The sequence below is a fragment of the Ursus maritimus genome, unplaced genomic scaffold (assembly GCF_017311325.1).
Source record: "Ursus maritimus isolate PB19 unplaced genomic scaffold, ASM1731132v1 scaffold_1, whole genome shotgun sequence".
Taxonomy (NCBI): domain Eukaryota; kingdom Metazoa; phylum Chordata; class Mammalia; order Carnivora; family Ursidae; genus Ursus; species Ursus maritimus.
Window position 1 is genome coordinate 53,562,559 of NW_024423343.1, and position 27,739 is coordinate 53,590,297.

Here is a 27,739-nt window from a genome sequence, read left to right on the forward strand (position 1 = left end):
AAAGGGCTCCCTTTCCAAATGTATACATTTCAGGCCTTACAAAATATGAATTTGCCCCTGGTAAGACATAAGCACATTTGAGTAAACCTGTCAGATTATTATTTTTCTTAAGATAAATTTCTAGGAATGGAATTGTAAACACAAAGGACCTGTTCTTCTTAAAAGCACTTGATACATTTTGCAAAACTCTTCTTCAGAAATACTATACCAATTCATCTCCTTAAAGAGATGCCTATTTCCCACATTATTATTAGCCCTGGATATTAGTTTTAATTGTGATATTTGTCAATATAGTAGGAAAAACATGGCAATTAATTATTATCTTGGTTTATACTTGTTTGGTAATTAGTATATTAAACATTTTTCATAAATTTTTTAGTTATCTGTGGGGATTTTTTGGATCATTTTTATGAGTTTTTTTTTTCCTGATTGTTTTGAGAGTATTCTTTTCCTATTTAGGGTATTTACAATTATCATAAACATTGCAAATCGCTTTTCCCAGTTCATTTTGCCTTTTAATATTAATTTATATCTTGAGATATAAATGTTTTCATCTACAAATGTACCTAAAGTCTCTCACATAATTTCCACATTTGGTGGTATGATTAGAAAAGACTTTCACAATTAAGGATTATGTATATAAGTATTTATATTTCCTTCTGAAGTTTTATTTTTTAGCTGATCATTAATCTCTCTGGGATTTTTTTTTAAAGGTCTTCTAATTTTTAGTTGTTTTTTTTCCCCAAATGGTGAAATATTTGTCCCAATGTGATCTGTTGATTAAACCATCTTTTTCCATTAATCTGAAATGCCACCTTTGTCAATACTCATTTGTTATACAACCTGGTTCTGGACCTCTGTTCCATTATGCTGTGTGATTATTATGTCCCTGGTTTTACTCTGTTTTGGCCATCATAGATTTACTTACTTCTATTTCTCTTATTCCTTTTAATGTTGGTTATTGTTGTATATTTCTCATTTCATTTGAATTTTAGAATTATTTTTTTCTTCAAATTCCAAATGTATCATTTCAGTTTCCACTAGAATAAAATTTGTAGAGTAATTTAGAGGGAAAATTGATCTCTCTTTAATATTGTGTCCCTTCATTTAGAAATATGACATGTTCCTCCACTTTTAAAATACTTTTTAATAGCCTTCTAGCTTATTAAAACTTTCTTAAGCCATAGGTAGTAGATTTCATCAAATGACTTTTTAGAATATTAAGGTGATCATATCTTTTCCTTTACTAGTAATATGAAAGTTTGTAGTAATTGATTTTGCAATATTGAACCATCAGTTCAGTGAACAGAAATTCTTGGTCATGTCCATTTTTTTATATTTGGGTAAATTCAATTTCCTTATATATATATTTGATTTTCTAATATTTTTATTTAGGATCTTCCTCATCGATTTTCATAGGGGGCTTATTTTCTAGGTTTAATTTTTGTGCTAATGTTATTAGGACGTGCTGTCAGAATTATTGTGCCTTCAGAAAGTATTTGAGAGTTTTCCACCTTTCTCTGGACTCTAGTATAGTTTGAATAACATAGTAATTACCTTGTTTTTGAAAGTTTAAGAATTTGCCTATGAAACCATTTAGATCGGGCACATTTTTGGAGAATGGTTCTATAACAACTCTCATTATTTCTTTCCATGGTGATTTGCTCAAATTTTTTCATTCTTATTGATCCAATTTTGTTAATTTATATTTTCCTTAACATGCACCATCAGATTTTCAAATATATAAGCTTAGAGTTGTGTAAAGAAGTCTGTTATAATTCTTTTAAAAATTTTTTTCTGTAGCTGTGTTTATATTTTCTTTATCACTTCTGTTTTAGTATATTTGTGGGGTTTTTCCTCTGATTAAACTAGCTAGTGATTTATTTGTCTTATTGATTTTCCCTACAAGCACCATTTCTGGAGTAATTTATCAGTTTTACTGGTTGTTTTCTCATTTATTATTTTCAGCTTTTATTTTTATTAATTCCTGCCTTCTGCTTTCTTTGGGCTTGTGTTTTTATTCTTTCTGCTTACTGTATATGTAATTTAGCCCTTAAAATAAATATTTGAACTATGAAAAGAAACAACACCTGAAGCAATTGATGAGACCATACTGCTGACAGACTGAATCTGGATGAAGAATGAAAAGTGTGAATGGGGGCAATAAAGCATTTTGGCTTTGAGGATAGCTTCCTAGCTTGTTAGCTAGACTGTTCTAAAATACATAATGAGAAACCTTGCTGAATTACTGATGAACCCCATAGAAGGCTTTCCCCTCACCTCTTTGGATTGCTACCCAACACTGATAATGCAAGCAAACTTCAGAGATATTATGGGTTCGGTTCCAGACTACCTCACTCAAGCGAATATTGCAGTAAAGAGAACCGAATGAATGTTTTGGTTTCCCAGTGCATGTAAGAGTTATGTTTACACTATACCATAGACAATTAAGTATTCAATAGCATTATGTCTACATTAACAAATAGTTTAATGCTAAAAAAAAATGGTAACCATCATCTGAGCTTATAGTAAGTCCTAATCTTTTTGCTAGTGGAGGGTCTTGCCTCCATGTTGATGGCTGCTGACTAATCAGGGTGCTGGTTGCTGAAAGTTGGGATGGCTGTGGCAATTCTTTTCTTTTTTTTTTTTTTAAGATTTTATTTATTTATTTGACAGAGAGAGAGACAGCCAGTGAGAGAGGGAACACAAGCAGGGAGAGTGGGAGAGGAAGAAGCAGGCTCCCAGCAGAGCAGGGAGCCCGATGCGGGGCTCGATCCCAGGACCCTGGGATAACGCCCTGAGCCTAAGGCAGACTCTTAACGACTGAGCCACCCAGGCACCCTTACTGTGGCAATTCTTAAAGATAAGACAACAGTGAAGTGTGCTGCATCCGTTCACTCTTCTTTGCACAATTTCTCTGTAGCATGCGATGCTATTTGATAGCATTTGACCCACTGTAGAGTTTCTTTCAAAATTGGAGGCAATCCTCCAAACTCTGATATTGCTTTATCAACTAAGTTTATGTAACATTCTATCTAAATCCTTTATTGTCATTCTGGCAATCTTCATAGAATATTCATCAGGAGTAAATTCCATCTCAAGAAACCACTTTCTTTGCTCATCCATAAGGAACAATTCCTCTGAGCACCTATGTGTCTCAGTTGGTTGGGTGGCCGACTCTTGATTTCTGCTCAGGTCATGATCTCAGTGTCCTTGGATTGAGAGCCCCAAGTCAGTCTCCACACTCAGCAAGGAGTCTGCTTGAGGATTCTATCTCTGCCACTCCCCCCACTTGTGCATGAGCACTCTTGCTCTTTCAAATAAATAAATAAATCTTTAAAAAAAATCAACTCCTTATCCATGCAAGTTTTATCATGAAATTGTAACAATTCAGCCACATCTTCAGGCTCCACTTCTAATTCTAGTTCTCTTACTATTTCCATCACATCTGCAGCAGCTACTTCCTCCACTGAAGACTTAAACCCCCAAAGTCATCTATGAGGTTTGAAATCAACTTCTTTCAAACTCCTGCTAATGTTCATATTTTGACCTCTTTCCATGAATCACGGATGTTCTTAACAGCATCTAGAATGGTGAATGCTTTCCAGAAAGTTTTCAGTTTACTTTGCCCAGATCCATCAAAGGAATCACTACCTATGACAGCTTCTGGCCTTATGACATATGTTTCTTAAATAACAAGACTTGAAAGTTGAAATGACTCCTTGATTCATGGGCTGAAGAATGGATATTGTGTTAGGAAGCATGAAAACATTAATTCCCTTGTACATCTCCATGAGAGCATTTGTATGACCAGGTGCACTGTCAATGAGCAGTAATATTTTTGAAAAGAATCTTTTTCTCTAAGCAGCAGTTTAAAATATTTAGTGGGTTTAAAATATTTAGTAAACCTGGGCACCTGGGTGGCTCAGTCATTAAGTGTCTGCCTTCGGCTCAGGTCATGATCCCAGGGTCCTGGGATCAAGCCCCACATCAGGCTCCCTGCTCAGCAGGAAGCCTGCTTCTCGCTCTCCCACTCCCTCTTCTTGTGTTCCCTCTCTTGCTGTCTCTCTCTCTCTCTCTCTCTCTGTCAAATAAATAAATAAATAAATCTTTTAAAAAAAATTTAGTAAACCATGTTGTAAACAGATGTACTGTCATCCAGGTTTGGTGTTCCACCGATAGTGCACAAGCAGAGTAGATTGAGCATAATTCTTAAGGGCCCTAGGATTTTTGGAATAGTCAGTGAGCATTAGCTTCAACTTAAAGTCACCGGCTGCATTAGCCCCTAGCAAGAGAGTCAGCCTGTCCTTTGAAGCTTTGAAGCCAGGCATTGACTTCTCTTCTCTGGCTATGAAAGTCCTAGTTGGCATCTTCTTCCAATAGAAGGCTGTTTTCATCTACGTTGAACATCTGTTGTTTAGTGTAGCCACTTTCACTAATAATCTTAGCTCGATCTTCTGGAGAACTTGCTGCAGCTTCTACATCAGCACTTGCTGCTTCCCTTTGCACTTTGTGCTGTGGAGATGGCTTCTTTCCTTAAACCTCAGGAACCAACTCTGCTAGCTTCCAACTCTTCTTCTGCAGTTTCCTCACCTCTCTCAGCCTTCATGGCATCCAAAAGAGTTAGGGCCTTACTCTGAATTTGGCTTTGGCTTAAGGGAATCTTGTGGCCAGTTGGATCTTCTAGCCAGACCACTAAAACTTTCTCCATATCAGCAATAAGGCTATTTTGCTTTCTTATCATTCATATGTGCACTGGAGTAGCACTTTTAATTTCCTTCACATTTACAACTTGGCTAAATGCTTGGTGCAGGAGGCCTACCTTTTGGCCTATCTCAGCTTTCAACATGCCTTCCTTTACTGAGTTTAATCATTTCTAACTTTTGATTTAAATTGAGAGATATGCAACTCTTCCTTTCACTTGAACACCTAGAGGCCACTGTAGGGTTATTAATTGGCCCAATATCAATATTGTTGTGTCTCAGGAAATAGGGAGGCCCAAGGAAAGAGAGAGAGAGAGAGTGGGGAATGGCTGGTTGGTAGAGCAGTCAGAACACACATTTACTGATTAACTTTGTTGTCTTATACAGACATGGTTTGTGGCACCCCGAAATAATTGCAATAATAACATCAAAGATCACTGATCATAATCACATAACAAATATAATAATGATGAAAAAGGTTGAAATATTGAGAGAATTACCAAAATGTGACACAGAGACATGAAGTGAGCAAATGCTGTTGGAACAATGGTACTGATAGACTTGCTGGATGTTGGGTTGCCACAAATCTTCAATTTTTAAAAAATACAATATCTGCAAAGTGCAATGAAGTGAAGCACAATAAAATGAGGTATGCCTATAAATGATTAGCCCTGCACAAAGTTCTGTGTGTTTAGGCTAAACTTTAAGCTCTGTCTTCAAGGTTGTCTATTAAAAATGTCTTAAATTTAGTAGGTACCAATTCAGTGTTTTATTTGCATAGGCCCAACTTACGGATTTGATCAAGGCTTTTACACTTATAATATTCATTTTAGGGTCCTATTACATTAATTAAATATTAATGCTCTAAGCCTATATTTCATAGCCTTCTCTGTTTCTTCTCCACTGGAGGATATTGCTGGAAATTAAAAAATAGTGTGGTTTATTATCCATGTCACTGGCATTGCATTTCGATGATAAATTATTTTTCGAAAATGAAAAAAAAGATGTATAAGTAGAAGAATCCAAAGAATCCCCTCTGGGTCTCATGTGTTCCTCTGAATAGCAATTTTATGTATCCTCACTATTTTTCCTGAGATTATTACATATCTTCCACAAGAATCTATAAAATACTAAGCGATAGTCTTAAATATTTGAGATACTTTCTGATGAGCTTCTAATGAGATTTTTTGAAAATACTGTATGTGGTGTAAACATGCTCACAGAATAGTAGTTTGAAAAAAAAACAGTTTTCAATATAAGACATTTACAATATTTATTTCTTCCATTCTTTAATTGTCACAACAGCGCACATTGGGACAGTCAGTGTGCTTAAATTTATGACTTTTCTGGATGGGAAAGCAAAGATTAATGAATTCTTGGCACATTGTGAGGATGAGAATGTCTTGACAACACTAATCCAGAGATAGTGAGGGATGGCAATGCTGCCCCACAGAAGCTCAAGGGTATGGGCTGGAGACCTCAAAAGCTACTGAATTGCTATTATGTGCTTATACCAATGTATAGACAGCAATCAAAGTTAGCTTCAAGAGTTTGGAACTGGGTGAATAGAATACTAATGGTTCATTTGGCACATATAGCACATTTTGGAAGCCCTCTTTCTTCAGGAGGAGAAGGGGTTGAAATGATAAACTTGGTTTTGGAATGCTGAGTTTGAAGTAGTATATGGTTCTCTGGGTTGAAATGTCCTATAGGCAACTGGCGATGTGGAGCTAGAGCACAGAGAAAAGGTCAGCACCAGAGAGCCATCTCTGAGAATCATCCTAGAGGTTAGTATTGAAGACATCGATAAAAAGAAGAGACTTTGACACCCGTCTAGTTAATATTGTTGAATTCAGAGTCAAGTTCAATTCAGGACCAGAAATGCCAAAATTAGACTATGAGATAGAGGAAGCAAATGTTCTCAGAGCTCAACTTGGTGGGTTAGGATGAGAAATTCTGAAACCTAACTCTGAAAAATAGCAGAAGGTGGCTGAGAGGAAGTGTGGCTAGGGACTTAGGAGAGTGAATTCAGAGCCAAAGGGAATTAGAGATGGAGCAACATTCAAGAATGAGGAAGGAGAAGCAAGTAAGCAAAAGAAGAAAGTTTCTTGGCTGCTTAAATATCTGGCCCTACCAAATTTGCTGTCTTTTCTAGCTGACTCTTGCTCAAAGGTTAATTCTTGGATGGCCAACCTGCTTTGTTTTGTAGGATTCTTTTTTTTTTTTTTTAAAGATTTATTTATTTATTTGGGGGGGCAGAGGGAAAGGGAGAGAGAATCTCAAGCAGACTCCCTGCTGAGTATGGAGCCTGACGTGGGGCTCCATCTCGCCACTCCGAGATCACTACCTGAACCAAAACCAAGAGTCGAATGTTCAACCGACTGAGCCACCTAAGCACCCCTGTAGGACTCTTATATTATGAGAATAAATATATCCTTAGAAGGAGAATGTGGAAAAAGAATTTTAGAAGGCCAAAGACTGAATCTGGGAATGTAATTTGAATAGGGGGTGTCAAAAACACAGAAAAAGAAATGAGTGTATAATATATGGAAGCCAAAATTTTTAATATCCAGATGGTGATTAAGTGGTAAAGGCTTTAAAGAGGACAAGGACATAGATTAGTTGGTGGTTTTTGTGAGCTGGTGATTGGGAGATCATAGACAAGCTTCCAGTGAACAATTTCTGTAGACTGAAGATTGTAAGCCAGATGATAGGAGTGAGGACCGAAGGTAAGCAGATGGAAACAGCAATACCAAATGAAAGGAAAGACATTTACCTTTGAGGGAGAAGGGAAGATCCAGACAAAGGAGATAGAAACAATGATGGTAGAGAGGAAGGGCCCCCAAATCCCACAGAAATGCCAGAAATGAAAAACCCTGGGAAAAGGCTTACCTCCATAGGTAAAACATACCTTTTCCCTTGGGCCTGGATAAAAGAATGCTGTCCTGGGTACACTGATATTGAGAATATGGTTGAAAGTAGATGAGGAAATGTATTAAAATCTTTGATTAATCCTACCTAAGTTCCCTGAAATCAGAATAGAAACAAATAAGTAAAAATCTAGTTAAGCTTTTCACAAAAATAACATGTAATGAACAAACCAAAGACTGGGAGAAAATCTCTGCAAAACATATAAAGGACAGGTATCCAAAATATATAAAGAACTCCCAAAACACAATAAGCAACAAGTAACTTGATTTAAAAATGGCAAAAGATCTGAACAGACATCTTATTAAAGAAGATACAGCAAATAAACATATGAAAACATGCTCAACATCCTATGTCATCAGGGAACTGCAAATTTAAACAATGAGATATGATGAAACACCTATTAGAATGTTTAAAATTCAGGATTCCTGGGTGGCTCAGTCAGTTAAGTGTCTGACCCTTGATTTCAGCTCAGGTCATGATCTCACGGTTGTGAGATCAAGCCCCATGTTGGGCTCTGTGCTCGGCATGGAGCCTACCAAAGATTCTCCCCCTCTCCCTCTGCCCCTCCCCACTGCTTTCTCTCTCTCTCTCAAAAAAAAAAAAAAATACGTTTAAAATTCAAGACACTGATAAAAGCATTTGCTGACAAGGTTGTGGAGCTCCAGGAACTTCTATTCATTCCTGGTGGAAATGCAAAATGGTGCAGTGACTTTGGAAGACAGTTTGGCAATTTCTTACAAGACTAAAATACTCTTCCCATACAATCCAGCAGTCATACTCCTGGATATTAAGCCAGATGAGTTGAAAATATGTCCACATAAAAACCTACACATGAATGTTTATAGCAGCTTTAGTCATCATTGCCAAAACTTAGAAGCAACCAAGATGTCCTTCAACAAGTGAATGGATCAACAAACTGTGGTACATCCATATAATGGAATATTTTTCAGTGATAAAAAGAAATAAAAAGCTATCAAGCTGTGAAAAGACATGAAGTCATCTTAAGTGGGTATTGCCAAGTGAAAGAAGCCGACCTGAAAAGACTGCATACTATATAATTCTGACTATATGACATTCCTGAAAATATAAAATTATGGAATCAATGAAAAGATCGCTAGCTACTGAAGGTTTAGGGAGACAGAGGCAAGGATGAATAGGCAGAACACAGAATTTTTAAGTCAGTGAAATGATTCTGTGTGACACTGTAATGGTCATTATACATTTGTCAAAACCCATAGAATATGCAACACAAAGAGTGAACCCTAATGTAGACTATGGACTTTAGTTAATAATAATATATCAATATTGGCTCATTAATTGTAACAAATATATCATACTAATGTAAGAGATTAATGCTGAGGGAAACTGTGTGTTGGGGGAGAGAAGGAGGCATATGGGAAATCTCCATACTTTCCACTCAACTTTTTTGTGACCCTTCAACTGCTCTAAAAAATAAAGTCTATTAATTAAAAAAAAATAAAGACTGAAAAAAGGAATGGAGTACTAATACATCCAACAACATGAATGAACCTTGAAAGTAGTATGCTAAGTGAAAGCAGACAGACACAAAAGGCCACATATTATGTGAGTCTATCTGTATGAAATGTCCACTACTGTAAAAACCAGTAGTTATAAAAAAGAAGGAACTAGATAAATGAGATGGTGAAAGGAAGGATCTTGCTACTATAATAAGAGGAAATAGCATGAATATGTTCTAAATTTAAAGAAAAACTGATGTGTTTCTCATTAGAAAATAGCCTAAGAGGAATTTTTCTGTTCATACAATGATTATGATATAATAAGGTGTTTCTAGCATCAAGGTGTTAATACCAAGACTAAATTACTATGCAGTGTAGCTTCCTGCATTTACACCTGTGCTCGGTAATTGGAGAAATCATAATGACCTTAATAGCTAAAACTCAAGAATGGCTGATCAAATTGTACCTCAAACTGACTTCTTACACAAACTCTGAGTTACAAAAATGAGTGGAGCAAATAGGCAGGATGAGATATGTAGGTCAACCAGCTTATAAAAATAACCTTGGGAGGGTTATATAGGTAGATATTGTTGTAAAATTTCTTTATACCGTGAGATAGAGTAGGCCCAAGTTTACTGAGTCATAATATCAATTTATCTTAGACAAAGTAATCATAGCTTGTAGGGATGTTGGACTGTATTAAATAGATGACAGTTGCTAATTTTCAAGTAAGACTCATGATTTGCAAAAATGGAAGATTGTTATTATTCTTAGAATAAAAAGAGTACTTACTAAGCAGTAAAAGATAGAATGTTTAGTAAAAGATAAGCAAAAGACACAAAACAGGCCATATTAAAAAACAGAGATAACCAACAAATTATGGAAATTATAAACAACAAATATGGAATTATGAAATTATTATCACTATCACTAGTAATTAAATAAATGTAAGTTAATGGGATGAGTGCTGATTTAATCTGTCAGACAAAATTTTAAAAGAATAATAATACCCAATGTTGTACAAAGAGAGGTAAATGAATTCTCTGATGACTGTTAGTGGGAGTATAAATTGGTAGAGAATTTTTGGAGGAGGAGTTGGCAGTAGCTATTAAGATTTTTTTTTAATGCACATTTTCTTCAACCAAAATTTCACTTCTAGGAATCTGTCCGACAGAAGTATTGTCCAAGTGCACAAAGATGTATTTATAAGAAAGTTCATGGCAGTGTTATTTGTAATAGAGAAAAGTTGGAAACAACATGAATGTCAATTAATGGGTACATTCACCTCCTAGAATATTCAGCAAAGATTAAAAAGAATTAAGTAGATTTCTTTGAACGGACTTGTAAAGTTTTCCAAGATATAATGCCAAGCAAAAAAGAAGGTGTAGAACATAATCTGTAGTGTGATTCTGCTTATGTTTACAAACACCCCCGTAACTAGATATTGTATGTAGGCAGTTAATAAAAAAAGGTCCAGAAGAATACTGTAAATGCCTCTTAAGGTTGTTCCTTGGGAGAGTAGTTAGCAGGATAGGAAATGAAGAGGCATCTGTAGTTATTGTATACACTTTTATACTGTTGGATTTTTTTTAACAAAAAGTAAAAATTTATGTAATATTAGGAGTTATTAAAAATGTACATGCGTATTAGCAAATTAATATTAGTTAAGCATTGGGAATATTTCCTGGTACAGAGAAAGTGCTATATAAGTGTGTGTTAAGTTAAATAAAGAAGTTCAAATGTTAGGACTTTACCCTAAGAAAATAATTATGAGATGTACAAAGATTTAATTACAAGGATATTTAACCCTAAGATTAGGGTTAAGTTAGAAGCAACCTAAATGTCCAGCAGTAGATGATTGACTAAGTGAAAAATATTAATCCATACAGTGAGTGGGATTTTTGAATGAAAATTTTAAACAGCTATATTGAGGTATATTTTACATGTCATAAATGCACCCAATTCAAAGAGCGATTCAGTGATTTTTAGTAACTTTACAAGTGGTGCAAAAATCAGCATAAGTCAGTTTTAGAAGAGACCCCCAATAAGATCCCTTATCCCATTTACAGTTAATTTTGTTACCACCACTAGCTTGGGCAACAGTAATCCATTTTATTTCTGTATAAATTTTCTTTTTCTGGACTATACAATGGGATATTTTCCATTGGTCATAATAAGTGATAGCTGATTACAAAAAATAAAAAAAGTAGATATAATATTACATACAGGATTAGCCTATTTGAATTTATATGAAGGGAGAGAGAGAGGAAGATTTGAATGGCGGTCTCCAAAATGTTCATAGTGGTTACCCTTGAGTGGTAGAAATATGAGTGCTTTTTTTTTTTTTTCTGTTGAATTCTTATGATCCAAAAAAAGATTATCTTGGAAAGGACATGGTTCCTGAAATGGGTTCTTTCAGGGTTTTCCCTTCAATGCAGTGTCTGTGAAGAAGAGAGTGGGAATTTAGAAGTGCCTGGGGATATGAGAGGGATGTCTTTCTAAAGTCTCCTACATCAGGAATGGGAGCAGACTGAAATAAGGTTATCAGGTAATTGCATGATTCAAGTGCTCAGCGGACCAGAGCCTGCAAAAAGTCCAGGAGAGTAGGCCCTGATGCTGTAAGGCTGCCTGCCAGGAATTGGCCCCAGCCTGTCTACCCTTGGATAAGCTTGGCCTCTGGGATCTTTTAGCCAATACTAGCCTCAGGAAGAGAGGTGAGGCTCATTCCAATTCTCCTGGGGTCCCAGCATTGATACCCAGGGGTAAAAGCAGAAGCACCTACATGCCCATCTCCTAAGAAGGAAAAGCGGAGGAGTAAGTTTCTCTGTCTCCTTTATTTGCTGCCTTGCTCTTCCTCATCTTTTGTGAATAAAATGTGCCCCCTCCCTTCTCTTTAGAGTGTTAATTATTTTTTAAAAATTTTTTTAAATTTTTAAATTTTTTTAAATTAAATTTTTTTTTATTTTTAAAATTAATTAATTTATTTTTGAGAGAGAGAGCATGAGCACAAGCAGGGTGAGGGGTAAAGGGAGAAGCAGGCTTTCCTGAGCAGGGAGGCTGATGTGGGCTCCATCCCAGGACCCCAGGATCATGACACAAGCTGAAGGCAGACGCTTAACCAACTGAACTATCCAGGCAAACCTAGAGTGTTAATTCTTAAAAAAAACAATTTCCAAAAGTATGTTTTGAATCAATCTATTCCATGCCAATGTTCTTTCAAACAAAGTTGGGACTTTATGTCTCTGTGAATTTTTGGGAGATCGTTTTCTTCAAAGAGGGCACAGCACAGACAAGAGAAAAGCATACTTTAGCCAAGAGTACATACTTTGATATGAGGTGACAGGATTCATTTATGATTCTGACTCTTGAAATAAAAATCTGACCTATTGTCTTAGCTAAATTTGCATAGAAAGAAAATTGCAGCAAACCAAACTATACCCCTGGAAGCAGAAATTTTCTCTGGAGACTCCAGAAAACTTCAGACTCATTTTTTACTTATTTATTTATTTATTTATTTATTTATTTATTTATTTAAGATTTTATTTATTTATTTGTCAGAGAGAGCGAGCAAGCGAGCACAAGCAGGGGGAGTGACAGGCAGAGGGAAAAGTAGACTCACTGCTGATCCATCCCAGGACCCTGGGATCAAGACCTGAGCTGAAGGCAGATGCCTAACCGACCAAGCTACCCAGGCACCCTTAGTTTTTTACTATGTTAAATATTCTATTCTTAAAATATGTAGAAGTTGTTTCATTATGTGAAAATAATGTGACTGCCTCCATATTTTGATACCTTATTTTCCAAATTACTCCAGTTGAAGACTTTATTTAGTGTTTGAGTTACAACATCCCCAGTTTCAAATCAGTGGGACCCACCCAGCTCAGTGACATTTTGCCTTATAGTTCCTGCCAGAAAGCAGAAGGGACCTGCGAATACAAATCGCAGGGTCGGCACAGAGACAGATGTTGCATTATGGTGGGAAGACCTTCTCTCACCCATTACTTCAGCTGATAGTGATGTGGCTCTTCAAGCTATTTGCCTGCAGGAGTGGAGTCCATGTAGGGGATGGCCAGAGGCCCCTCACAGAATCTCCAGTGTAGACCTCCGGTGTCCTTTAATGATGTATAATTGGACCAGCCTAGCCCAGGAGGCTTTAATAACCTTTCTCCGTGGTCTGTAAGTTTGAAAAGGCTCAGTACCTACTGTCTTTCTTTAGGACATTGATGGAAGTTCCCAGTGCTCACATTTTATGCTTATTAGTGATACTTTTCATGAGTTTCCCGGGCTAAAGGGACTTTTCTGTGCTGTTTAATGATTTTCAGTTTAACTCCCTTTCCGAGTGGGATGTTGTAAAGATTAATTAGCCAATGTTCATAAAGTGCTTTCAAGCTGAAAAGTACTGCACAAGGGTGTACAGACTCATTAGCTTCTTAGTCATTAAGGTTTTTTAGACCTTTCACATTCAGAAACTAGATGATGAAGGCCAAATTAGTATTGTTTTCTTGGAGGAGGGGGACTTCAAAAGGAGAAGAACAGAGCAATATCTCTCTTTCTTTGTTTAAAAAAAGACATCTGTTGCACTGGGACTAAAAAAAAGAAATAAAAAATATTTTATTTTTCATTATCTCCTGTTTCCATACTGCTACTGCTTCTGCTTCTTCTTCTCGCCCCCTCCTTTCAAAATGCATTTGCCTGATTCTCCTGGACATTTATTTAGAAACTCATTGGATCATATTGTCATGTAGGGGTCCATAGTGGAACTGACTCTGGCCTCAGAGTGTTGAATTGTTGTACCAATAAATGACACAGGGAAATTATTCCCTTCGTAAATCAAGATCCCTCTCAGTTTGTAATGTGTCATAAAGGTGTAATGTTGTCTCCATCCTCAGTAATCTTTGGCCAATATATTTAGAGTTCGATACGATTCAGTTAAGTTTTTGATTGATGCTGGAAAAGTATAGACTGGCCACCAAAGACAGAAAGAGGTCCTAAGAGAAACTAGAGACAAAGATGGATAACCTACAAGAAGTGGATTGACAGCTGACTATTTTAGCGGCGTCAGCTGCACATGATAAGAGAGTAATATCTTCTAAGTACTGAGAGAAATAGCTGTCAGCTTAGAATTGTATACCAAACTAAATTACCTTTTAAGATTGATCATAGAATAAGGACATTTTTATACAAAACAAAAATAACACATTTACCAGCAATGCTAAAGGATATCCTAAAGGATTCAAAAAGAGAAAAATTATTCCAGAAGGAAGGAAGGAGATGCTAGAAGGAATGAAGAGGAAAAAATTGGCAAACATGTGAGTAAATCTACATAAGCATGCACTAATAATAATAATGTCCAGTTTGCAGTAACAAGCAAGATATAAGTAAAAAAATAACATATATAACAAGAAAGTTGAAGTATTCCAATGTCTTTATCTTATTTGGAAGGAGGCTAAAATGTTAAATTTAGATTTTATTAAGTATGTACATAGATTTTCTAGTTTTAATCACTAAAATAAAGGAAATGCAATGTAATAGGGGGGAATCAATGGAATGAGACAATAAAATAAATAGCAACTAGCTCAGTAAAAAGGGAATAAAGAAATGTAACATAGATCTCAGTAGTTGTTCCTGGGGCTCTCACCTTACAATTACAAATACTAAGTAACTATGTCAGGGAGTTCATATTAATACATCCATAGGACAAAGAAAAATGAAATCGTCTTTTTTAAAATTTTAAAAGATTTTATTTATTTATCAGAGAGAGAGCACAAGTAGGGGGAGAGGCAGAGGCAGAAGTGGGCTCCCCGCTGAGCAAGGAACCTGATGCAGGTCTCAATCCCAGGACCCTGGGATCATGACCTGAGCTGAAGGCAGACGCTTAACAGACTGAGCCGCCCAGTCATCCCAGAAATGAAATAGTCTTAATGATATGTGAACAACTGCTTCTGGCTCGGGGTGAAATGTTCAGTAACAGTATCATCTCGATGACACAGGACATGGGTTATAGGAGAGGAACCTCAAATGTAGGGAACAGATCTTTCATAATGGACAGCAAGCCTGCCTGACCTCTGCCCCAGGGAGAGATACTATCTTAATTATACTTCATAGTAAACAAGTCTGCTCTTTGCTCTGGAAAAAGACACAGTTTTCCAAGGCTGTCCGTCATACAAACACCTTTGAAAGAGCAGTGCCTTTGGTTGTAAGCTGTGCAGAAATGTGAAAGGCCCAATGAGAAATATCTCCCAATAAATTTGGGTAAGTTTCTTAGGCCTCAGTTTTCCCATCTGAAAAATAGAATAAATGGTATGGCATATGTGATGACAAGGATCAGAGGGGTAGAGCGCATATAAAATGCTTAACACCATATCCCAGGACTGTGTCAATATCAATTACTACTACAAATGATTATTTCTTGAATAAAATGTGAGCATGTTTATTGAATTCTTTGTTTTCTCCAGCAAGTATAATATTATAGCTCATGGATATTTCTACTTATTAGGATCACAAAATGTGAGAACTAAAAAGGAAAGATTAGCCAGTGAAACCAGGCATTTTATAGATAAGGAAATACGTTTAGAAAGGTTAAGTGACTTGTTGGCTTTCACACAGAACAGCCATATGAAGGACAATGGTCATCTAATTTATTTTTATTTTTTATTTTTTTAAAAGATTTTATTTATTTATTTGACAGAGAGAGACAGCCAGCAAGAGAGGGAACACAAGCAGGGGGAGTGGGAGAGGAAGAAGCAGGCTCATAGCGGAGGAGCCCAATGTGGGACTCGATCCCAGAACGCCGGGATCACGCCCTGAGCTGAAGACAGATGCTTAAGGACTGCGCCACCCGGGTGCCCCAGTGGTCATCTAATTTAAAATTCACATTCTTTTTAACTATGCACAATGCTTGGAGCTCAATAAATATTGGTATTACAAATGAATTGAACCAAGCCTAGAAATATTAGAAAACATTTCATGTATTCATTTGGTCATTCTCTTTTACCTACTTGCATAACCTGTAAACCGCCTTAAGCATGGCCTCTGAAGGCAAATAAATACAGAAATGAAGGAAAGAAGAAAGGAGGGAGGGAGGAAGAGAAGAAGAAGGAGAGAAAAGGAAAAAAAAAAAGAAAAGAAAGGAAGGAAGGAAGGAAAAGGGGGAGGGTAAAATAACTCATATCTCCTCTTCCCCTCCACCTCCATCATAGTCACCACCTCCACAGCAGAGAAAAACAGGAAACAAAAAAGAAGTGTTTCCTGCTTGTGTAAGGTGATGTTGAAAGTGGTCCCATGCTGGGGCGCCTGGGTGGCGCAGTCGTTAAGCGTCTGCCTTCGGCTCAGGGCGTGATCCCGGCGTTATGGGATCGAGCCCCACATCAGGCTCCTCCGCTATGAGCCTGCTTCTTCCTCTCCCACTCCCCCTGCTTGTGTTCCCTCTCTCGCTGGCTGTCTCTCTCTCTGTCAAATAAATAAAATCTAAAAAAGAAAGAAAGAAAGTGGTCCCATTCTGGCTAACAACAGGGATATTCTGGCAGAATATCTGGCAACTTTATGTCAGCAGCTTTATCTGGGCTTATCAACAAACTTCCTAAGGCATGAGGGGAGTAGTAAAGAAGGGGAATGAGGGGGTGACAGAAATAGCGTCTCGTTCTAGGAGGCAGCATGTTGTAAGGAATGATCATCAGTTGTAGAATAAGATGACCTGAGTTCCTCTGTGAGTTTGAGTAAGTTACTGAATTTCCTGATCTCTAAAATGTACTTAAAGTCTCTCCGTGAGAACCTGATGTGCTATTCAAATGAAGAAATGAAGTGAGAGTGTCTGGCACCTAGTAAGTCCTCATTAAATAGAAGTTCGAATCAAATTCAATGAAGGAATTTATCCTGGAAAGATGTGTAAAAAATCACCTCATTGATTTTGTACCTCTACTTAATCCCAATCCCATCGTTTCTCTTTCTTTAAGAGTGGTGTCGCTGCGTTAGCTCAGGCAGTGTCATGCAATACTTCCTGGGACCCAAGGTCAGAGTTGAGTATGCCTAGGTAGCCAAAGCAAGATTTTCATGGGAAAGAAATGCTAGGGACTGTGGATTGTCCTTCATCTTTTGTCTCTCTCAAGCCCTCTGCAAAATCACCTCCTGCTCTACGTAATTGTGTTCTGCGTGTCCCAGGGGCATCTCCTGCTGCACCTGCTGTTCGCATCCCTCACCCATGGTGAACACTGCACTTCCCTCTTCTGGGCACGCAGGAGCTGCTCTGTTTTGCCACTGCTCTGTACCTATTCACAGGACATTGTAGCGTGGGGTGTGTGTGAGAGAGAGACAGACAGGGAGACAGAGACAGAAAAGGAAACAGAAGGAGGGAGAAAGACAATGGTACAAAATGTGCCCTTTTCCTTCTGCTTAGAGAAATCCCAAAGCAATATTACTCGTCACAGTGTTCTACGTTGTGAAGAGTTTAGCGAAATTGTTCCTTTGGTTTTTACTTGGGGCATTCTCTCTCTCTTTGGAATCAGAGATGCTGGAGATGAATTTGAGTGGGAGTGTCAGGCGGTACTGAAAATAAGTATGATGAAATGATGAGAAAGTGTTTGTTAGATTCGAGCCCACCACACTGAGCTGTTACTTCCCATAGGAGTGTGCTCTCTGAAAGGATCCCCAGGCTTGCCTCAAACAGGCTTCTGTAAGATCATCCCACACATTTGCATTCACATCCAGTTATGTCAACAGAGCAGCGGGCATAATTTGAGCTCTTTTCCATAAGGCTATTAGGCCCTGTGGCCCCTAAAGTTCCTACTGGGCCAATTTACCAGGCATACCGAAATTTGTAGCTGACAGAGTGCTAGGGTCGAGCTGAGATCCCTGCTACAGATACACATGTACAAAGAAATTGTCTCATAGCCTGCTGGCCTGCGAATGTGAGTGTGGACACTTGCCTTACACTCTAGATATGTGAGAGTTTATTCATTTATTCCTTTTTCACTGATCAAAGAAGGGATACACAGATGGTTTAGATACAGTTCCTGTATCATAGTCATCGTTGTCTGTTGCTTCACCGTATAGGCTCATAGATGTGACTGTCCCTAGTTAAAGCTTGATTGAGACCGTCTTATAGTTAACTCTGAAAACTACCCCTTCTGAAGTTAAGATACTAGTATCAACAATTCCATACTCAATTTCTGTGGTTGAAAAGAAAGTATTATGATCAGGCCAATGCAGGGAATATGGAATTTGGTGCAGTAATGTTTTAATGTTCTTAAATTGTCTTTGCCCCCAGGTTATGCAGATGTATCTTCCATTTTGTGGAATTGCCATATCTAATGCTCAGCTCTTTGCTGCCTCGAGGAAAGAATATGAAAGAAGCAGGGTGAGTACAAAGAAACGCTGTTGACAACCCTCAAAGCTCCCTGACTTTCAAGGGTCTGTGAGTCATCATGTCTTTTAAAAACAGCAGATGGTGTTTGAATAGTGCAGGAGTCCTTTTTATTTGTTTAATCCTTCAAGTTTATGGTTGAAGATACCTTTGAAGCAATAAGTGCAAATGGAAGTGGATACAAATTCTCTGTTGTTTGGGGCAGATAGTACCAGCTTCTTTTAAAAATGAAATTAATTTCACATCTGTACTGTAAGGTAGTAGATATACTCCTACTTATAGCTTTAAAACAATAACACGCTTTAGTGATATTTTTACAATTTCGTTTCTTTAAGGAGCAAGGTATGTTACAAATGATTTCACCTCACCTCATAAATTTTGCTTTTGAATTAAAAGTTTTTCTGGAAGAGCATCACAAGATAACGACAATAATGCAGTCACTTTTATAGCATTATAAAGGAACACAGACACAGAGGGACTTTCACCAGCTATCCAGGTAAATAAGAAAGAAAGAAAAGAAGACAAGAGAAAAGAAAAAAGAAAGCCTCAAAAAAATGCTAAACTATCAAATAGATATTTAATTATGTTAGGCTCATAATACAATATATCTATTGTATAGATATAGATAGGTGGGTAGATAGGTACAGTAGATAATAGGCAAACAATTAAAAAACAATACAATATCAGGTAGTGATAAATCCTACAAAAAATGAAATGAGATAAAGAGATAGAGATTGATCACAGAAGGATAGTTTGGGAGGATGTTTATTTCAGAGCATAATCAAGAAGTTCTCTATAAGATGTTTGAACAGAGACCTGAATGACATGAAGGAACAAAACTACACAGAGATCAGGGAAGAGCATTCCGGATAGTGGAAATGTCAAGGTGAAAGGCACTGGGGCAGGCAAGAGCTCAGTCCATGTGTCTAGGGAGGAGAGAGGAAGAATTCAAGTAGCCAAAGCTATCCTGAGAAAGAAGGGTAAAGCTGGCAGCATCAGACTTCCTGATTTCAAACTATAATACAAAGCTCTTATAATCAAATCCATATGGTACTGGCACTAAAAACAGACACATAGACCAATGGAATAGAATTGAGAGCCCAGAAATAAACCCGTGCTTATACAGTCAATGTATATTTGACAAGGGAGCCAAGAATACTTAATGGGGAAAAGATAGTTTTTTCATAAATGGTGTTGGGAAAACTAGATATTCACATGAAAAAGCCTGAAATTGGACCCCTGTCTTACACCACTCAGAAAAATTAACTTGAAATGGATTTAAGATGTAAATGTAAGACATGAAACTAAAACTTCTAGGAGAAAACAGGGGAAAGGCTTCAGTGATTTTTTTGGCTCTGATACAAAAGCACAGGAATAAACTAGTGGGACCACATCAAACTAAAAATCTTCTGCACAGTAAAAGAAACCATCAAAATGAAGACGCAAACTATGTAATGGGAAAAGATATTTGCAAATTGCAATTATGTGAGGTGATGGATGTGTTAACTAACCTTATTGTAGTAATCATTTCACAACACGTGATGTATCAGATCATCATATTTTACACCTTAAACTTACACAAAGTTATGCGTTAATTATATCTCAATAGAGCTAGGAAAAAAAGAAATAATGTGGCTGGGACTAGAGCAGCGAGAAGTGAGATTCCCTCCCAAATTAGCATGAAATGTACAAAGCTTATTGATATGGGAAATGAGTGAAAATGTCTTTTGGCTTGTATATACAGCTGGCAAATAAACAGTTGGGTACAGGAGTTTAAAGTTTCGGTGAGATGTCAGGACTCAAGACGTGTATTTGGGAACGGTCAGTATATAGATGATATTTAAAAGTAGGGTACCAAGTGGGTCAATCTGGGGGAGAATATGTGGATAAAAGTAGGGAAGAAGTCCAATGATGAGCCCAGGAGCAAAAAAAAGGCACTAGATGAAGGAGGGGGGCAAATATAAGGGAAGTCAAGAAACAGGGAGTGTTTAGTCTCTATGTGAAGAGCCTCCAGTCTGTTGAATTCCTATCATCCAAGACTTTCTTCTCTTTTTTCTCCCATTGTGGAGCTAGTCTGTATTGTTATTTGTGAAACTTTTATCACTTGTTAGTAAAGCAGCAATTTTTAATTAGAAACAGTAAAATTACTATGATGTGATTTGTCAGTGCAAGACTCAAGGCACAATTAGTTTTTCCTCTGAGATAAATGTTCTTGTATATGGGTCCCAGAGGCCCTATCCACACAGTCACAACAAATTGAAAAGTTAAATAATTGTTCAGTTAATATGATCCATCTGAAGAAATAGACTGGATGATTAAGGAAATAATATTTCCCCCCTTAATAACAGGGAATTGTGTTGGTAATTATTCAGACAATTGCCTCATTTTTAATGTTATATTTAAATATGAAATTATTGCACGTTGACTTCTTACAGCAATTTGCTGTCCCAATGCCAAACAGTCAGGATACAATCAAAACTTTTTTCACCTCCTGGCGTTTCTCCCCTTCAGGACCATAGAGCCACCCAGGGCCCTTAGCCATAACTCAAAAGCTCTCTTTAGAGAAAATGCTACCAAGGATATTTGGTCCTCTTTTAGATGCTCGGTGCACTAGACTCATTTCATGGATCCCTTAGCTCATTCAAATGCTTTTCTACCTGAATAGACTCAGAGAAGAAATTTTTACATGTTTCCAATGGTTTAGGGACAAATCAAATTCATTACTGAAGTTGAAAACTGGTCATATCCCTGGGATGCTCATCAACACCATCTACCCGAATAAATGTGAGTTTGAAAACCCACAAAATCCTTTCGTGAGAGGTCAGACCTGAGAGTGTACATCTTATTAAGTTTTATCGAACAAAGCCCCCTCTGGCCAATTCGCTGGCTGTGTAATTTTCTGATTGCTCTCTGGTAGAAGGCTAATATCTACTACCTGTACCTAGCCCACTATTCTGAAATCTCTGGAAAAAGCCATGTAATTAAAAATTCCAAATAAATATTATTTCAAAGCAAAAATTGCAAGCTAACTTAGCTGGATAAAATGAGACGTTATTACAATTTGATTCCTAAGTGAGTATGCAGGTTTTCAAGTTAGAATTCTAAGGTTTTGTTTCTTTAATTTGTGTGTTTTTCATTCTGTTGTTTTAACGGAAATTTTAATGGCATTTTCTTTCCTGAGATATATTTTAGTATTTATGTTTTCCTGGACAGATGAGATGAAACAATACTTCTTATGTAGAGGGATTAATGGGGATTTTATATACTTTTTTGAAGGCTCTGAAGCTTAATTAGCATTCACCCCTATAATTCTTTCAGAGTTCTGTGAGAAATGTGTATTGGGGAAAATAAGTCTCGAGTTTGACCATGAACCTATTTCTTCCTGAGGGTGAGGAAGAGCTGCTTTGTAATTTTCTGAAATAAATGTGCTTTGGAAAGAATCAGGTATTCATAATTTATAAAATGTTGGGTTTATACCTAGTCACATTGCAGAAAAACTCCAGTGGGGCGGGGGTGGGGAGGGAAGCCTAGAGCTATAGTGGACTAAATGGGATTGTGTAGTCATTAGCTCCTCGGGAGCTAGTCCTATAGTTATATGTGGGATTTATATGGGATTATATGGATTGGCACTATTTTCAAGTTGTATTTTTCAGTTCAAAATGGTGTTATAAAACCAAATGATGGAATATGTCAAAACATCAATGCTTTAAAAATTAGCCACACAAAAATATTTATATTTTATTACAGCAAAGACTAAATGGAACTTTGAGAGTAAAAAAAAATTTTTTTATTCAGTTCTATACCCACCTAAATACATCCATTTCATCTTTCCTAGGCTTTGCTAGAGGTTGTTAATGACCTCTTTGAAGAACAGACTGACCTGGAGAAGATTGTCAAGAAAATAATGCATCGGGCCCAAACTCTGTTGAAATGTGAACGCTGTTCTGTTTTACTCCTGGAAGACATTGAATCACCAGTAAGTCAGCTTTTGTGTGTCACACAGAGTTGAAGACTGAGTTAATGGACTAAAGTTTTCGTTTGTTTGTAATTCAGCTTGTGAAATCTTGGCTTGAACCACTCCTTCATGATCCTTCTAACCATGAGGTCACTTTTTATAAATTTAAAGTTTTTTATTTCTTTTGCATGTATTTTCCGTCTTGTTTTGCTGTCACCTTAGAAACATAGACTCTTATGTTGATGGGGACCTTCGAGATCAATCCCAGCGCTGAGTATTTACAGATGAGAGAACCGAGGGGTTAGCTGGTTTGCCTGGTGTCTCTCAGCTGAATAAATGTTAGCTCAAGTGCCAAGCTCCCATCTTATTCACCCAGCATGAGGAAGGCCCTTGGCATCTCTGGGTGTGAACTGCAGTCCAGACAGTGCTCCACAGCCCTCTTAGGAGGAGGAAGTACACAAATGCTGGAGAAGCAGTGTCCTTTGCTTCTGGGGCTCGGACAGATTGTCCTTGAGCCGAGTGGAGTGACAGGCGTCAGCTGGGCTGTGCTCTGCAGCAAAGGCTTGAAGTGCACTTTCCAAGTTCTTTTTCTGTTGCTTTGGAGCTGGGGACGCTTGCACAGAGCACACACCAGGTGGAGGAGGCTCCTTGCCTCTTCACCGCTGGGGTTCCTGTTACTCCAAAGGCAGGTGTTGAGCTAGTTCAAGGCCTCCGGTCTGCAGCACCTCGGCTTTCAGGTTTCCGTTAAGCCCTTCGGCTCTTTGGGGGAAATCTGCTCGGTAAATACACAACAGTATTGAAAATAATGATCATCATCAATCTGACTTCTTGAAAGTTAAATGTCTAAACCCTTAGCAGCAATTTAATATCTTTACTGTGAGCTGTCTTCAAAGACCAGGAATTCTCCAGCTATTTAAGTGCCATTTTAATACCTCACAGGATGGTATTTTACTGTACTTTACTCAGAAAAGGTTATTGTCTTTGCCTTTAGGTTTGTTTTCCTCCAAGAATAAGAACGTTAGGATAAATTTTGGAGATGTAATAATAAGTATCATAAAACTTACAACATGAAGTTTTTAAAAATCTATATATGTTTAAAATGTTTAGGAGTGTTTGCCCATATTTTAGCAGAGCTTGGCGTTATCTCTACTTCAGTAGGTGTGGTTTAAACAAACAATAGCCTTGCCGTTATCTTGTGACTGTGTAAAACTCAGTGGAACCCTAGGAGAATGGCCCCTAACAATAGCCCGCATTTATGGCACGCTTCCCAATGTTGTGCAAAGTACTTGAGTTCATTTAATTCCCCCTCATCCTTATGAAATAGGTATTATCATTCTCATTTTATAGAGGATGAAATGAGGCTCAGAGAGTTGGGTGACTTGCTGGAGTCTCCCCTCACCGCCTGACTCTAAAGTCCCAGAAAGGAATGGGGAGTGGTGGGGGTGCTCAATGGTATGATGGTCTAGGAAGGCTGTAGGCTGTCACTAAGCAAGGGCAGGAAGAGGCAGCTGTTGGGGCTTCAGCTTACATGAGACGAAGTCTGCAGGAGGTGGTTCCAGGGTGGAGCAGTAGCCCGATGATGTAGTCAAGAGCCCAGCTCTGTCCACTTTCGTGTCCACAACTTTCACCCTCGTGGTCCAGGAGGCTGGCACAGCTCCAGGCAGTGTGTCATCATGTAACTGTGTCCCAGGAGAGGAAGAAAGGAAAACTTCTGTTCACAGATCTCTCTTTATCTCGGGGGAGAAAGTCTTTTCCAAAAAAGTTTTTTCTCAGCCGACTTTCCCTTGGGATCCATTGTCAAGAACAAGATGTTGCTCAAATCATTGATATTCTTAATATTTTTCTATTCTTCACCTCTCAGTCTCTGATACAGGTGTGTTCAAATGTTCAGCGTTAACTGAGATTTATCAGTCTGTCTTGTCCAATTCTGTAGGTTGTTGATTTAGTTGTATTACTATTGCTTGTTCATGCGTTTTTGAGTGTGGGATTGGAGCTCATTTTGATGGGAGTGTGTTTTGCTTGTTTGTGCCATTGTTTTCTTTAGTTCTTTCTTGTACTCTTCCCTCCTGGTCTAATAGTTTGTGCAGTTCCTTGTACCCTAGTCAAGAACCAGGTCTTAAGTTGGTTCTCCTGCTGTGTGGTAATATTACACTAAGCCAGAAGCAGCGTGGTTCAGTTTCTGGGGATGAAGCTAGGTCATCTGTTTCAAGGGAACATTTTTAATCCCCAAACCCCAGTAGAAGGTGAAATTCTAGTCATTGCCACCTGCCTGTTTCTGGACTTGGAGCACGGTAGGCCTCTGTCTTCAGGCTTGGCCCTTCAGAGATCTTTTCTTTTTGGTCTTCTCTGCCATCCTGCCCTTCTCTTTTTTCTACTTTTTAACCTCTAGATGTCTTTATGTTTTTCTCTTTCCGTATTTTATCAATCTGTGCTCTGTTTGTGGAAGAGAACAGATGTGTCAAAGCATTAACTTATGGCATCATGTCTGCTGGCATTCCAAATGCTACTTTTTACAATCAGGAAGAAAAGAAGCATCATTTCAGGAAAAAAATCTGGTAGAAGTTTCCATCCTCTAAAAATAACTTTTGCTTTTCTCTATTTTATTACAATCATTCCTGGAAACAGAAACTTCTGATTATTGCCTTGTGATTTGAATATTTAAAAAGCTGGTTACTACAGGTGTATGATATTTCCTGGCCTTTGTTCATTTGAGGGAAAGAGGAAGAAAAGAAATTGTAATCTAGTTATCAAAACTTCGATTCATCAAGCTCTTCACTCACTGTTTAGAGACTGCCTTTCTGGTCTTTAAACTGAGCAGGCAGGTGTTACCTGATCAGTTCACTCAGTGGATGCCAAAAATAGAAACAAGGAATGCCTTTTCACCTCTCTCCTGCCAAAATTCTTATTTTACCCCTTTTGCTTCCCTTAAGTGTTTAGTCAATCAATTTTAAGTGACTTTGTCAATGATATCTTCTACTAGACTGAAAATATAGAAAGATTGTTCCATAGCTAGCTACTGTTGACATTAGGAAATACTTAGTCCTTTGAGCTGAATATTCCCTGCATAATGTTATGCCATTTCATGAACCTGTCTAAGCAATTCCTATCCCTTCTGTTAGCTTCTTTCTAGCTCATGTATTTACTATTATCTCTATTTCTTTCTGTGCTTCATCAAGGAAAGCAAGAATGCGGACATTTTCATGCTAAAGTCCTAAGGCTCTGTCTCAGCCCTGGTGTTTACACGCGTTCTCTTTTCACAGATCATCCCAATGGCTGGCTGCTACTGCATCGTGCAGAACTCCAGCAAGGACTGCATAAACCAGCTTATAACCAGGACGCTAGTTTCTGGAGCTCACTTCCTAAACTAGGAAGCGTGAACTACACTTACTTTTTAATATGTTCCTTAACTTCTTGGTTCTTGTGTAAATACACATACAATTAAGCCATTGAACTAGATGATCCTACTGAATCCCAGACTTGAGAGGAAGAGGTGGAGGTAACCGTTATCTGATTATTCTGGAACAGCCTATAATTCAATCCCCTCCATCCTAAGTGGATGGCAAAAATCGCTCCAGGTCACTTTCTTTCCATTTCCTCACCTTTCTTTAGCTTGCGTTCTCCCTATAAGGAAATCAGTGTAAATTCTTTTTGATTTTTGTTCCAACTGCTTTTTCTAGAGTGCAAAGTGGCAACTATCTAAAAAAAACTCTGATGATTATCCAGACAATCATTATTTTGTATATACTCACATTATTAATTATTGATATGTCATATTATATATTTGTTATATTAACTCACTTTACTAATAATTTTATATCAGATTATTAACTCACATCATTAATCACTTAGACATGTTAACTATATGTATATGTGTGCATATATATATATCCAACTTATGAACTTCAATTCCCCCTGCCTATCTCCACCACATCCTGAGATTTCCTATTTCTTAATCTTAATCTTAATTCTTAATCACTTCTGAGATTTGCTATTTCAGTTAATAGAATCATCATCATGTAGTAAGTAACTCAAGCTAAAAACCACACAGTAGCTTGTAAGTGTTTCTTACCATTTACATTCAATCGTTTGTCAGTTCTGTTGCTTTTACGTTGAAACCTCACCTCATTTCTAGACCCTTTCTCCCACCTCTTCTACCACTGTCTTTACTAATCTCTTAGCTCCATATTTTCCTCAACTCATTTCTTCACTTGCAAATGGGGCAGTTTTCCTTTCCATCAATTCTTTTTTTTTTAACTTAATTACTGAGTCAATAGACTGTTTATGGAAATCATAAAACATTGCTGGAAGAAATTACAGAGAACACAAATAAATGGAAAGACATCCCATGTTCATGGATGATGAGACTTAATTTTTTTTGTTTTGTTTTTTGTTTTTTTATAATAATATTTTTTATTATATTATGTTAGTCACCATACAGTACATCCCTGGTTTTTGATGTAAAGTTCCATGATTCATTAGTTGCGTATAACACCCAATGCACCATGCAATACTTGCCCTCCTTACCCATCACCAGCCTATCCCATTCGCCCACCCCCCCCGAACCCCTCAGTTTGTTTCTCAGAGTTCATAGTCTCTCATGCTTCATCAATACTTAATACTCCTTTTAGTTCTCTTTCTAAAACATGCATCTGCTTCTCCAATGATTCAGAGTTGTTTGGTAACTGTCTGTTGCCTACACCATAAAGTTCAAACTGCCCAACACACAAAGTTCATCACCTCTGCTCCCAACTTAACTTTGGGCTGTCCTTTCTGGTTCTCAGCCTCACACTTCCATTTTCTTCCTCCTCTATGCCGTCTCCCCATGTCAGCCTATGCATGCATTTGCCTGTGTATCTTTGTACAACTTGTTCTTGTGGAAGACAAAATGCACCAGACAATTAGGGAGATAATTTCGTCTAGCCTATTACAATGGGGAGAACATTCATTTCTGAGGAACATCTCAAAAAAAGGAAGGATGAAGACAGATCTTATTTTGGAATATGCTAGGGCAGGGTGGTCCTTTGAGGTTAGCCAATTCTGGAACAAAGTGGTAGGAGGGATTTCTTTATTATTACTGTTTTTTGAGGGATCAGGGCTCAAGTAAAGTTCAGCATTGTCAACTCTGTACTGACTATTTTCTGCAAAGCCCCCCCCCCCCCGCCACCGTCTGTTCTTGATCTTTCTCTCTTTAGCTCAGTGCCTTTGAAGGCACTTGGGATTTCTTGCCCAATGGCTTCCAGTTGAGTTTGACAAACGAGGGATCAGCAGAAGGTTTTTGTGTATTTTGTTTTTAGGTTTATTTATTTATTTTAGG

The 27,739-nt window shown here is 37.7% G+C and overlaps 1 protein-coding gene across 1 annotated transcript in view; it reads left to right on the forward strand.

Annotated features, from left to right (window-relative positions):
• PDE11A (phosphodiesterase 11A) overlaps positions 1-27,739 on the forward strand; it is a 357,140-nt gene that overhangs the window by 120,690 nt on the left and 208,711 nt on the right. Inside the window, exons 3-4 of the mRNA XM_008687179.2 lie at positions 18,375-18,464; positions 22,306-22,446. Of these exons, the coding sequence (XP_008685401.2) occupies positions 18,375-18,464; positions 22,306-22,446 (231 nt within the window). The remainder of the gene's footprint in view (positions 1-18,374; positions 18,465-22,305; positions 22,447-27,739) is intronic.